The 13,177-nt window shown below is 44.7% G+C and overlaps 1 protein-coding gene across 2 annotated transcripts in view; it reads left to right on the top strand.

The window, feature by feature from the left end:
• The window catches only part of DIS3L2 (DIS3 like 3'-5' exoribonuclease 2), a 179,123-nt gene that overhangs the window by 62,853 nt on the left and 103,093 nt on the right, over positions 1–13,177 (top strand). For both annotated transcript variants that reach the window (XM_029960788.1, XM_018075032.1), the window contains 3 exons: positions 4,112–4,218; positions 5,411–5,658; positions 12,348–12,521. In XM_029960788.1, the coding sequence (XP_029816648.1) occupies positions 4,112–4,218; positions 5,411–5,658; positions 12,348–12,521 (529 nt within the window). The remainder of the gene's footprint in view (positions 1–4,111; positions 4,219–5,410; positions 5,659–12,347; positions 12,522–13,177) is intronic.

The following is a 13,177-nucleotide window of genomic DNA, read 5'->3' as shown; positions in this document are numbered from 1 at the left end:
ACTGTTTTCTTAAAAAAACTTGTTTTTTTCCATCCAGGGAGAGATATTTCTTTTTTTCTTTCAGTAAGTTGTGTTTGAGATCTGAAACTGTGATATATTTTCATTTGCAAGTGGATATTGCATCTTTAATTGTATTCTTTTTGGACAGAATTGCAAATTTCCACAGTGACCAATGCAAACCTAGTGAAAATAATTTTGGATCTGTCACAAGTAATCAGAATTCTAGTCTGATGATTTTTGGTCCATTTGGCTACCTTTTAATGTCGTGGTAATTGAATTGTAGAAGGAAATTTGGGGGGATTTAAAAATAAAATAATGTTTGACCTAGGAATGCCTGTCAGGCAAATCTAAGTGTGTATTGAATTTGCCTAAACTCCCTTACAGAGGGAGGCAAATTCCAAGTGTCCTGGATCTACTTCATTGGTAATAACATAACTAATTCGAGTTGCTTTTTGTATCTAGTGCCTAATTTTTTTTTAAGTAAGACTATTACAGTTTTGGTTTGTCAGATAATCGCTGAAAGGAAAACACTGAGATTATAATGCAGTTTCACTGGATCCTGGTTGCTGAAGTGTGTTTTCACTGTAAGATAAGCTTATGAAGTACTGCCCAAGCTAACATAGTAAATCTTTCTCAGAAAACATGTCTTTGCCCAGGGTGGAAATATTGAATGGTCATTGGATAACCACTGCAGTAAAGGGGTCAGAATAATTCATTTTTAGTTTGGCATAATGCAAGAAGTTTCTTCCCACCTTCCCTGCTCAAAATTCTGCTCCTCTCACAAGTTAACTCTCCTTTAGGATTGCCTCCATGCCTCTACCCTGCTGTGGGAGATGTCTGTATCTCCCAGCTCAGATCTTCTAGACTGCCAGTCTCCAGTGGGTCCCTCTTACCTGCCCCTTCTGCCCAACCACCAAGTTCCAGCTTCACTAGAGGGAAGGAGGATGTGCAATGAAGGAGAGGGACTGTCAGAGGTGTATTCAGGGGACTTGGCTACCAGACTCTCATGGCAGATTGTGGCTGTTGTGACTGAGCTTTCTGTGCAGTAATTTAACAACTGAGCCAGCTGGACCTTGGATATCGAGAGTTGTCCTTTCTGAGCTGAAGATTTTGTGGCAGGGAATCCTTATTTCTGGTGCTCTGCTATTGTAGACCTCTGAGCATTAGATGTAGCCCTGGTATCAAGAGAATTTTGACTACCAAGGGAGCAGCTACAAGCTATAGAGAAGTCCACATCTCCTGGCTCCAGGAGTACAGAGTTTCTCATGTCTCTTCTTCCCCATCCTTTGTTTCATGAACGTTCCCCATGAGTAAATGTGTGTGATGACGTTTCAGATTCTGAAGGTGTAAGAAGTAGTAGTGTGTAAGAAGTAGTAGTTGGCTGGGATTAGCTTCCTTCTTTCTTTTTGTTGATGGAATAGTTGTAGATCCCAGACTCTGTCTGTTCGAGTCTCTAGTAATCCCAGGATTTTTGGGGAGGGATGCTGAAATTGGAGAGACCACTGAAGAAGAAGATACTCTCTAGCCAGCCAGAGGCCTCTGGTTGATTTTGGCTGTGAAGGAAAAGGCAAATTCTACCATGTGCCACAGTGGGAATTTAGATGTTTTCTGGTATCTGTACTGGGTTCACATGGGGCTCATCTTCAGCAGGATGGGGAGCAGTGCCCCAGCCCTGAATGTTTTTTTATCCCAGGCAATGGAAGGCCTGCTTTCCCATTTGCTGTGCTCTCTGTGACAGCTGCGTCCTGGTGCTTCTGTGCTTTTGCACGTGTTTGTGTGATACTTCCCAAGGACATCACTGCTGGCTTCTTTTTGACAGGGAAAGCTGCTTCAGTGAAAATTTCCAAGTGGCTTTTTGGAGCACTGGGAGTTGGAGGGATAAGTGGAAAGAAGGCAGTGTTAACAAGGGCATGTTCCTCACGTGACTCCGGGTGCTTTTTTCATTCATGCCTGCTGGACCTTGAGTCACTGCTGCTGTTCTGCAGCACTGGGAAAGAGTGAATCAGCTCCTTCTTTTTTCCCCAAACACGTTTAGATCTGGCTTCTCTTCCAACCAGTATGTGCTGTTCCCTGGGGAGAGTTCACTCCAGTAAAGCCCTGGGCTTGTGGCAGGTGTGCCTGGAGGCCTAGCCTTTGGAAGGCTCCCAACCTCCCCTTGTCCTCTGGCCCTGCCAGTGTTTCTTTGTTCCAGATCATCCTGTTCTTTGTCCAAGCTGTCTTTATGGTTGGCACACCATAAACTGTTAACTGATCTCTTGACAATTTATAAGAAAACAAAATGGCTCCTTGCATTTATTCTTTGCTAAATGATTGCCTGGTATGACCTTTAGCTGGCAGAAACCTTAGAGGAGGTAAGCAGATGAGGTAACCTGGGTATCCCCACTTTTTAAACTGCTTATGATTATCCAAGCATTTTTCCCCCCCAACTTGTTTGTCACTGTGAAACTCTGGATGGTTTTATCCCTTAGTAATGCTGGTTGTGGTAAGTCTGAGTTCATTTCAGTAGAAGTAAAAGAGAAATGTTTTTTCTGCTTCTATTACTGGTGCTTTTTAAGGAAAGTTCATTTTTATTTAAACCCCTGAATACCTGTTCATTCTCCCCTCAGCCTTGCTAGCAAGTCAATAAAGATAAAATAAAAGTAAAATCACTTAGAAAAAGATCTCTGGGGAGAAACAAAGTGCGAAGAGCTTTGTATCAGAAGGCAAAGCTGGGAATAATTAGCAGCATGTGAGAACCAGAGTTTGTCATTGTCAAACGACTGCTGGGATAACGTTGCCCGAAGGCAGCCCAGGCTGTCCCACGACCATCTGTGAACGTGCCCTGGTGATGGTGGTGCACAGCCGTTCCCCTCGGGGAAGCTGCTGCCCCTCCTGCTCCCCCCGGCTCCCCCGAGCACTGATCCCAACATCCCAGCACTGCTCAGCCCCTCCCGCAGCCCCTCCATCCGTCATGTCACCAGCAGCCTCCTTCGAGGGTCTCTGTGGGACAGATGGGTGTCATCTGGGGGCCAGGGTCTGCGTGTCACCACAGTTCTCCTGGATGCTTTCTCACATGGGTGAGCACTGTTGGCCTGCTGGAGCACAGCCTTCAGTGAAATCTTGTTTTATCTCTTGTCTTCTAAGGAAAACAGTGACAGCTACGTCCCTTGGAACTGGCGGTCGGTGCCACAGTCTCTCCTTAGGAAAGCAAAATTTCTTTTGAACACTCAAGGCCTGATTTTAGCACATGTGCTTGAGATGGATGTGATTGCCATACAAATGGAAAAAGGCAGCCATCTTCCACGAGTGCTCCAGACAAGAGCACTTGGATGCTTCCATCCGAAAAATGCTGGCACAGCAGTAACCACAGGCACTCAACAGGGAGGCAGCTCAAGAAGGGACCAAATCCAGCCTTTTCCATGGCAAAGATTGCTTTGGATGTTTGTAAACACTAAATGCCAACCATGTGTAGCAAATATGCCCAAAGTCACATACTTGAATATTTGAAAATTTCAAACTAGAAATTAGTTGACACTTGATTTTAATATTATCAGTATCTGGTCCAGAGATTTCAGGAGAAGGGAGCTCTTGGTCATATGCAGCGATTACTTTTATAAGACTTTTCATAATCCTGGTCCACAGCTGAAGAGGGTCAGCTCACTAGTTATGGTTTCAGTTTCAAAGATAAACATACATTTTATAACCCTACATAATGTTTTTAAAGGAAATTGAATATTAAATGAATGTATGTACTTAAAGAATTGCTTATGTAAGTTAATGGCTTCAGCTAAGAAATGCCAGGAAATTAATGTAATTCTCAGTATTTAGTAAACAGAATGTGTGTTCTACAATTTCATGTATTATGGTTGGTATAGTCCTCCTTACAAAGCTGGGATTTATTTTGATTTTTGTTGGTTTTCAGCAGATGTACATGGTAAGTGAACATATATCTGCTGTCTGTTGTAGTCTAGAGAAATAATAATTACTTCTTTCTTGGCAATTCTATCACTTCAGAGATCTTCCTTTCAAATAAGTCTACTACATGCACCTTGTATTGTAGTTTACAGGAAAGGCCCAACATGAATTTGTCATGGAAATGTTCTACAGTAACTGTTGTGTGTGTTTGATGCAGGAAAGGCAGCTGGGATCAGTGGTATGCACAGAACAAAGCAAGATGATGGACCCAAGGTGAATGATCCCAGGCTTCTCCCAGATGAGTTTCTCCAAAGGACGGCCAAGGTAACTCCACAAAGAGTGACAAGCAAGCACGTGTGTGCTCCCAAAGGCTGAAGGAGACCAGCCCTGGCCTCCCTGTAGTCTCCATCTGTTGATCTTTGAGTCTTGTTCCCCATTTCAAAGAGAGTAATTGTCTGATCTGATAAAAATCAAGTGACTTGTTGTTTTTACCAATTATCCTAGGTTAAATTCCCTTTGTTTGTCATGCAAAATTACTTAGCAAGATTCAGGAAAAAGATTGGATACTAATATGAGTGTCAGGATATCCAAAGTTGTCAGAATTAATTCTTACAGACTTTGGAAAGGCTGCTAGTGCTGTTGATTCAAGATTTGAGTCAATCTATAAATGTTAAGAGACCAGAAAAGGAGACTGCTGGGTCAGACTGGGTCAGGTCTCTTCCACGTCTTTTGCTTTCCCTTACAGTCTCTGATTCTGGTCCCTGTTGTTGGCTGGGCTGCTCCAGTCTCATCCAATGTGGCAATTCCAGCACTCAGAATTGTGCAGAGGTGCAGCTCCTGAGACCTTTTGGAAGGACTCTTCAGTATAAGCTTAGGAAATCGGCTATAATGTTTCTGTTATCCAGTGATTTATTATGGTCTACAAAAATATAGCCTGGATGAACACCTCTCTGGAACAATTATTTAGTGATATTGTAATTTATTATTCTTTTCAAAACCATCTTGTATAAAGGTAAAATAACCCCTAACTTCAGAAAGCACAGAGAGGAGGAGAGAACTGCCAAATTCCCAACAGCACATCCTTTCCTGTGGTTAGCATTGGATCCGCCAGCGGCACCGTTTTTGGACTGGCCTGTTCTGTGCTGACTGTTGGAATCACAGGCCGAGGATACAAATGAAAGATTTTACAGGAGTTGCTTGTATTTTGTGGCTAATTCCCTGCATTTGGAAGCATCTGCTTCTTGTCTGGTTTTGTTCTGTAATCAAGAAAATTGCTGCAGAGAGCTAGCACTTGGAAGGCACTTAGCTCCTCTATAGCCATGAGCAAGATGGCAAGGAAAATGCATTGTAAATAGGTACTCAGTTAAAAAATGCACACACACATTCACATAGGGCAATAAGATATAGACCTTGTGACTTTTCCAGATACTCTGCTAAGCCTCTGTGTATCCCTATTCTGTTAAAGAAAATAACTTTCTCTGAAGGTATTAACTGTAGAAACTTTTGCCTCTCCTAGGTGGTCTATATTTTGGAAAAGAAGCATTCCCGAGCAGCTACAGGTTTCATCAAACTTCTGGCAGACAGGAACAGTGAACTCTTCAAGAGGTGTGCCATGTTCTCACCTGTGGACCACAGAGTGCCCAGGGTTTATGTGCCCTTGGCTGATTGTCCTCCAGACTTCGTGACCAGGCCTGAGGGATATTCACAGAAACTCTTCATCTGTCGCATCGTGGACTGGAAAGAAGACAGCAACTTCGCAACAGGGTACGTGGCTGCCCCTGGAAGTAGAGATGACTGAGATTTCTAGTCAGAATTCTTGATTTCACTTAATGTAATACAAGTAATAGAGACAGAAATCTATTAACAAGACACTTGCCTTGTATCCCTCTGGTATTTATTGGATAAAGTATGATGAGATGAAGAATAGTTCATCACTCATGGCTACAAAGTGTTAGTTTCTTCCAGTGCTTGCCTCAGTGTGCTGGCACGTGCCAGCATTAACCAGCACGTGTTCTAGAGGGAACACACACACACACACGTGCTGAGCCTGACCAGCACAAACACCGTGGGGTGCTGGCAGCCTTCCTGTCTTTCCTCTGTGTGTTTAAGAGTAGTACGCAGTGTGTAGGCATTTCACTTCTGCCAGAGGAAGATGATCAGTAGCTGTGAGGCTTATCTTTAGTTTGTAAACCTTTACTGATAAGAAGTAGAAAGAAGTCGCAGATTGTTGTGGTTTTAAAGTCACATTGCTTCAAGGAAGGATACTAGAATTCAAGAGAAGATTCATTCCCTCCTGAAGCATATGAGAAGGGTGTTACACTCTGTGTGTTTCATCAGGCACTGTAGAGTCATTGCTGTCCAGAGTTCAAATTGCAGGCACTGCCGTGAAGGAAGAGATTTAAGCCAGGGCTACACAAATGGCCTATGCTGGGCTGGATCCAGATTGCAGGTTCATTTTGCCTCTCCATGAGGAAGACTAGTTTCCAGCATTTTCACTCTTTTCTTTGGAACAGGTGCAGTGTGCCAAGCTGTGGCTGGAGTGGCCACACTGTTTCTATTGAGTGGGTCTCAGTAAGAATGGACATTGATAAATCTATTCAATTATCTTGGGGAAAACTAAGTAGTCCTGACTTAGTTGGTTATTCTGACCTATGGCAGTACTGTGGTCAAATTTAAACAGGTGATGGGGACCTGGGTGTAGTCTCTGGTCCATGTGCACTAGTGGGGGTTGGGCATAAAGCCCAGCTTTGCTCTTCCCCTTGCAAAACAATTCTGATGGGATAGCACAGGTGATATACACTATCATCACTGCAGGTTTCAGAGTCCTCAGCTCAAACTACTAGTAAAACTTAAAACTTACAGAAAACATTTTTAAGAGAAGGTATGTTGGTGCAGATCTGACACTAGACAGATCTTGAGTTTACTTGAACTAAAAGTAAACTAAACTGAAGTCCCTGTTTCCCAGAGTTTAAGTTTGTTATCAGCTGTAGCTACTTTGTCTGCCCAGTAATATCAAGTTTCACATGTACTCCTCGAGAGCCACATGAGCCGTGAAGTCACTCAGTGTTTCCTTGTTAAACTGCAGTGCATGAACTGCAGTGGCCTCTCTTTGAGCCCCACTTAACTAGGGGCTGGCTGTGCTGTGAACTTCACTGTGACTAAGTTTCTTACTGGCAGAGATTTGCTTTGTCTTCTTTGACTCCAGCTGAGAAAAGACTGGAGGGTGATTGTACTGCTTGGCTTCTTGTCATGAGCAACCCCCCTTTTCAGCAGGAACAGGGGAAATTAGGAGGATGGGTTAATATCTTTTTTATTGGCTAATGTGTGTGTCTTTACTCTGTGTTTCTGACAACATTGGATATTCTCATCTCTCTGGTTTGATCGTTTCCAAGATGTGAAGGGTGTTGTCAGGAAAGAAAATGTCCATGATTGTCTTCATACCGTAGCTGTTTCCTCTGGGAGTCGGTTGCACTTCAGTAAGTGCCTTGTGGAGATGGGGGCACAGTACCTTGGTGACCCCTTTATTGTTTTTAGCCATAAATAATGCTCGTTTAAACACGGAAAGACAAGGAAACCTCTTGAAGGTCCCAAAATTTTCTGTTTGCTTTTGGGCTCATTTATAAGCTTGTTTTTAAACCATGTTGCTTTGTTTATGAGCTGTGTTGCTTGTCATGGCCTGAAGGAGGGAAAAGCAGCTGATCTGTAGCTCATTACATGCTTGGTTTTCTGAACGTTTTGGTGCACCCTGTAGTTCTGCCCACAAAATTCATAATACCTCTTTGGCAGCATCACCACCATGGTTTTGAAGGTGTCTGGACAAAGAGCCTGTAGGTCATCACCCTGCACTGTCTGCTGGAAGTGGGACAAGGGAAACTCCCTGCTTAGTTGGCAGTCATGTCCCCTGGATGCCTTGGGTGTTGCTAGGTCCTCTCCATCCTGCAGCTGAACTCTCCCACGTCATTCACCTTCCTCAGCTTTCCTTTTGCCTTGGGAAGTTCAGCACCAGGTTTCCAAGCACAGTTAATGGCACAGTCTGGTCTTCACAGTGACCACGTGTGGCTGGAGAAGTGGGATGCCCTGGCCAAGAATCTGGTGGTGGCACTGGCCACCCAGGGTGGCCACCTGCCCAGGGCCAACGTGTTGGTCCCTGGAGGTCCCCTTGGGGAGGGGGTGTGTTTCTGTGTCGTGATTGCCACCTGGTGGTCACCAACCTGACACTGTCCCCTCCGAAGGCCTCCCTGTCACCCAGACTGTGCTGGGAAGGAGCAGAGAGGAAGTAATGGTTCCATGTCCTGCTGGTGATGCCCAGAGCGTGGGCTGCTGTGCTCTCTCCTGCATGTGAAGTGATTTTACCTTGGCAGGAAAATGCCATTGAGCTGCTTCAGGTAGCAGGTAAAGCAAATTATCTCCAAAACATTCTCCTGTTCCAGATAAATGTCACAAGTGCTGCGATGTACCATTATTTTCTTGGGACATTTTTTCAGTGTTGGAGTCCAGGTTTGTTTTGAGTATTAGTCCAGACGTCTGTGCACTTTTGGATATGGTTAAGGTGGAATTGTTTTGTCCCAACGTATGATGATGGATGAGACTATTAAAAAAACCCTGTAGTAGTAAAGCATGGAATCACTGACTCCCTCTGTGTCACATGGGACTTGTGGCTATTCTAGCTCAAGGCCTTGAATATTGGTCTGTCAAGGTGACAAGATTTGTCCCAGCTTTTGCAATAAAATCAAATGCTGCAGGATTTTATTTCACTTGACACTCTTTCCAAAGCCATCCAAGTGGCTTGAGTTCTTTTCGTTTCTGGCATTTTATTCTGGGTTTTTGTTGTTTTTTTTTAATTCAAAAATGTATTTGGTGTGAAGACAAATGACCAGATACCTTGGGTAACTCACTGTAAGGCTCGAGGGAAGGTCTGATCCCCTCAGCAGGGCAGTGTAGCATCTTGCAGATGGGAGTGTCTCTCAGTAAAGCTGTGTTCCCTTGGCACAACTAATCACCCTATGGCTCTGCAGTGGGGGGTGGCCCCATCCTGTGGGAAGCACCGTCCTGCTCCTGTGCTCCCATGGTGGGTGGCCTGGCAGCTGAAGGGAGGCAGCTCCATGGTGGGGAGCAGGGCTGGACTGTGCTCCCAGGTGCTGTGGGTTCCATCACAGCTCTCTGTTTCCATGGTGCTCAGTCCTGCAGCCACCTCACCATCTCCACTGGGACGCTTGGCCTTTACCAAGCCTGTACAGCTCTGCCTGTGAGCTCCAGGCCCTGGGCCATGGGAGCAGCCAGGTGGGCTTCTTTGCTGTCACCTCTCCTGCTCCTGTAAAAGCTTCCTCAAGGAGTGGTGGCTTATGTGTGGGATGTTCTCCTGCTGCGGAAAGAAACCCTGCATGTAGGATGACTGTGAACAAGTCTGCTCCAGGAGAGACTGAACAAAGGTGTTAAGTTCCCAATGAAAGTTATTCACTCCCATTTGGGAGCCTGCTTGGCATTATGCAATTATGCTTTGTCTCTTTGGAGCATTCTTACCGTGTAACCTTTGAATACATTGGCCAGTTTCAGCTGAGTCTGGGGAGTGGAGAGAACTTGAACGTTCCTAGAAATGGGTGGCCGAATAGATGTGATCAGTGTCACCATGAAGGGGACGATGGCAGCACGAGGGTGGCTCTGCCCCAGGTGCATGTCCATGACAGGTCAGGCTCTGGTGAGTGGGCAGCTCGGAGCAGTTCAGTGATCCTACAGCTGTGGCTGATTCAAAGGAATGCCCTGTGCTGCCCCAACCGTGGCATGTTCCAGTCAGTGCACGCTCCCACCATGTCTGACATTAGTCCAAGGGTATTCAAGGAATTCAAGGTAATGCTGCCCCATCAGCGTCACAGAAAAGAAATGTTTACGTCTGTAACCGTTATAACTTTTTTTACCTTTTGACATTTAGAAAAAACAGAGACACACGCAAGCCCAGGGTGTCACAGACGCTGTGACTCCCTGGGAGTGAACGTCTGACTGCTGCTGGGCCCTGTGCCTGTTGTTGTTTATAAGCCTCTTGAACTATTCTTGCTACCCTTGGTGGCCGTGGAGCCCCATGAGTGATTTTGCAGCCTGGCTGTTACTCCAGGGCCATCGGTGATCCTATATGCATTACCTTTGATCACATGCTGTCCTGTCAGATTTTGCTCTGATGCAAGTCATCATTCCTGCGTGACTGTAACATGGCCCCAATTAAAGTCAGTTATACACTTTTTATTTCAAGGTACTTGGGAAATGTTCCCTGGAACACTGTAAATCAAATGTTAATTACTATTAAAAAAATATTAGTCCTATATCAGACCTCTGGGTAAACCCCTTATGGTTCGTAATCTAATTTCAGTAAACGGATCAAGAGGAACATGGGTTTCAAGACTGAGCTGGAAAGCACTCTGGCATTCAGAGGTGCTTTCCATGACTTGTCCTGCAGACGTCCAACCGCCCTCCCGATGCACTTCCCAACTCTGCCCTGCCAAGAGAAGGGGCACCTAAGACTCAAGCTCTTGACATTTCTTCTGGGTAGGGCAATGTGTCCTCCCTTTTCCAGTTTTATTTTTTTCAGTCCATCCTTGGTGGTACTGGTGGGCCTGCAGACCCGCAGGCTCGTCCTTGCTCAGTCCCAGCTCCACATTAGACGCTGGAAATGGAAATGATGATTTCTCTGGTTTATTGTTACTGCTGAGAGAGAGGGAGATAAAACTGATGCCTCATTTATTTACATTAAAATAAGGATTAGCCTGGGACCCAGCTGCAGGAACAGAGAACTCAGCCATGGTGCCAAATGCACACGTATTTCTGCCATACAGTTTGTACATAAAATTGAAACAATGGAGGGAAATATCTTTTATCCTTGTTTTCATTTTTATTTTAAAGCTAGACGATGGGAACTCTACAATTTAGCACACCACGAAGCGTGCAATCCTTTCCAGCATATTACACAATGTGACAGGTTTATTACACAGCCCTTCCCGTTGAGAAGAGAGAGCTTTGCTCCCATAAAGAAGATGGTCTTGCTTACGCTGCGAGTTTGGGGTTTGTTCTGTGGGTTTATGGCACATTTGAAGCCTTGAGACCATCTTGCTCGTCCAAATAACAAGTGCACTGTTTTGGCCCCAATTTAGGAAAGTAATTAGTGTCTGTTCTCACTCATTGGAATCAAAGCAGAAGGATCAATATAATGATTGTGTATTTTACGCAGTGGAAAAACACTTATTAGAGTGGCTGTTTTTGCACTGTGTTATTACCCCTCTCTTTTGTGTCATATTTTGATGGATTTGCCTTAATTTCAGTTGTAATTTTCTTAGGTCAGGAACATTATCTCTATTGACTGTAGTGTGCCATCCACCCTAATGGTAGTATATTAAAAAATAAAATATATTTTAACTCTGTACTGTAGAGCATTCTAGAGGTGAGAAAGGGGACAAAGGGGAGCCACCATGGGACATAGGTTCTCATGGGATATTTGTAACCAACTGGGAGGGGAACAAATGTCTCTCTCCTTTGGAGACCTGGTTTGCACAATGTTCAGAGCTGAGGGCTTGTTTGACGCCAGAGCTGTCGGACAAATCTATCCTGGGGTTTGCACTGGAGCAGATGGGAACTTTCTCTAAGCGTAACAGAGCAGCAGCCTCATCCACACATGTGCAGAATACTTCATGGAGGACTGTTAGCATGGGGGGACAATTTCCCCTCTCTGTGACTTGCTTCTAGGTCATTGGCTCCTCTCCAGTTAGGTCCTGGTTCAGAGGCTTCTGCTTATCCTGGAGGCGAGGGACAAACAACTACCGGGAATGCTTAGATCCTGGAAGGAGCCTGGAAGATTGTTGGAAAGATAATCTGTGGGCATGTCTATGTGTATGACTCCTGTAAGGAAGGCAGTAAGGGTTCTTCACACCACTGTCTTCACAGGGCATTGGTTTGCCCCGGCAGAGATGCGTATCCTTTGGGATTGAGAGCAGTGTACTGAGCTCCCTGGGAACTGTCTTTTGCAGAGCTCTCTGGGATCTAGTGTGAATCTGTAGGAGGGCTGAGTCACCTTTTTCAGTGCTGAGAAGAGGAAGGAGAGTCTCAAGGGAACCAGCCATGTGTAATGCTGGAGCTGCCTGTGTGGAAAGCTGTGCTTTTCTTATCTCTGCTGGATGTATTTTTCTCTAAATTTGGAAAACTTTCTCACCTCTGCAAAAAACTAATAGTATGAAACATCTCTTTCAAATGAGATGCATGAAACAGCCCAGGGTACTGTCTGATGAGTGTTTTGCATCTCCAGCAGAAGTAAGTCATGGTATGGTCTGAATTCCTGTTAAGTCCTCTGCCAAAACTCAGGGAGAAGTGAATGGGTGAAAGAGTGTGTTTGAGGGCTCAGCAGTCACTCTTTGGGGACAGTAACAACATGACAGTAGTAATTAGACATTTTAAAAAGCATCTCTTTCTTTCTGCAGGCAGTTGTGCAAAAGTCTTGGACAGGCTGGAGAGATTGAGCCGGAAACAGAAGGGATCCTGACAGAGTATGGTGTGGATTTTTCAGACTTTTCTCCTGAAGCCCTGGAATGTCTTCCCCAGAACCTGCCCTGGGTTATCTCACCGGAAGAACTGGCCAAAAGAAGAGATTTAAGGTAACAATAAAAGGCATGGTCTGACACTCCTCCTTGGGTTGGTGCAGGGTTGTGCTGTCCTGTTTTGTTTTCATCACGTTTGTAGAGGCACTGACATTGTTACATGTACCATATTATACCTTACCTGTGCTAGAAAGCATGGAAAGAAACTACTTTTGAAAGTACCTATAAACCCAGAAGATCAGTTGCTTGGAGAACTGTTTTCTGAGGCAAAGAGGCTTTTTCTCAAAAGAACTATTGAAAACTGAAAATTTGGTGTTTGGCACCTACTCTGAAAGCTTTATGTTTTTGTCTGGAATGTATTACGTATTTTAGTGGTAGTTTTATAGCAGAGATTTTCTGAATGCCTGGCAGATCAAATGATCTTGGACATTGTTACTTTGAAACTTAAGCACAGGTAGAGACTGTCCTCTGTGTTTTCCTGTCTAGTCTCAACGTATTTCCCTGTTTTGAAGAGTTGGTGTCATGTGGAGTTTGTGATGGCTCTTGGTCAGGTTAGCAGCTGGCAAATGCAGTCTCTCCCTGCAACTCAGCAGTTCTGTGCTGTCCACCTATCTCACATTATCCATCCCTGCAACTTAGTGATTCTCCCACCAGCTTTCAGGAACTCCACAGTCTGTTGGGTGGTCAGCTCTCTGATAGTGTTGGACTACCTA

This window comes from Manacus vitellinus, unplaced genomic scaffold (assembly GCF_001715985.3).
Source record: "Manacus vitellinus isolate BGI_N305 unplaced genomic scaffold, ASM171598v3 scaffold_29_pilon, whole genome shotgun sequence".
In the NCBI taxonomy this organism is placed as follows: domain Eukaryota; kingdom Metazoa; phylum Chordata; class Aves; order Passeriformes; family Pipridae; genus Manacus; species Manacus vitellinus.
Note: the sequence above shows the minus strand (reverse complement) of the source record. Positions and strands in the feature narration are given on the sequence as shown.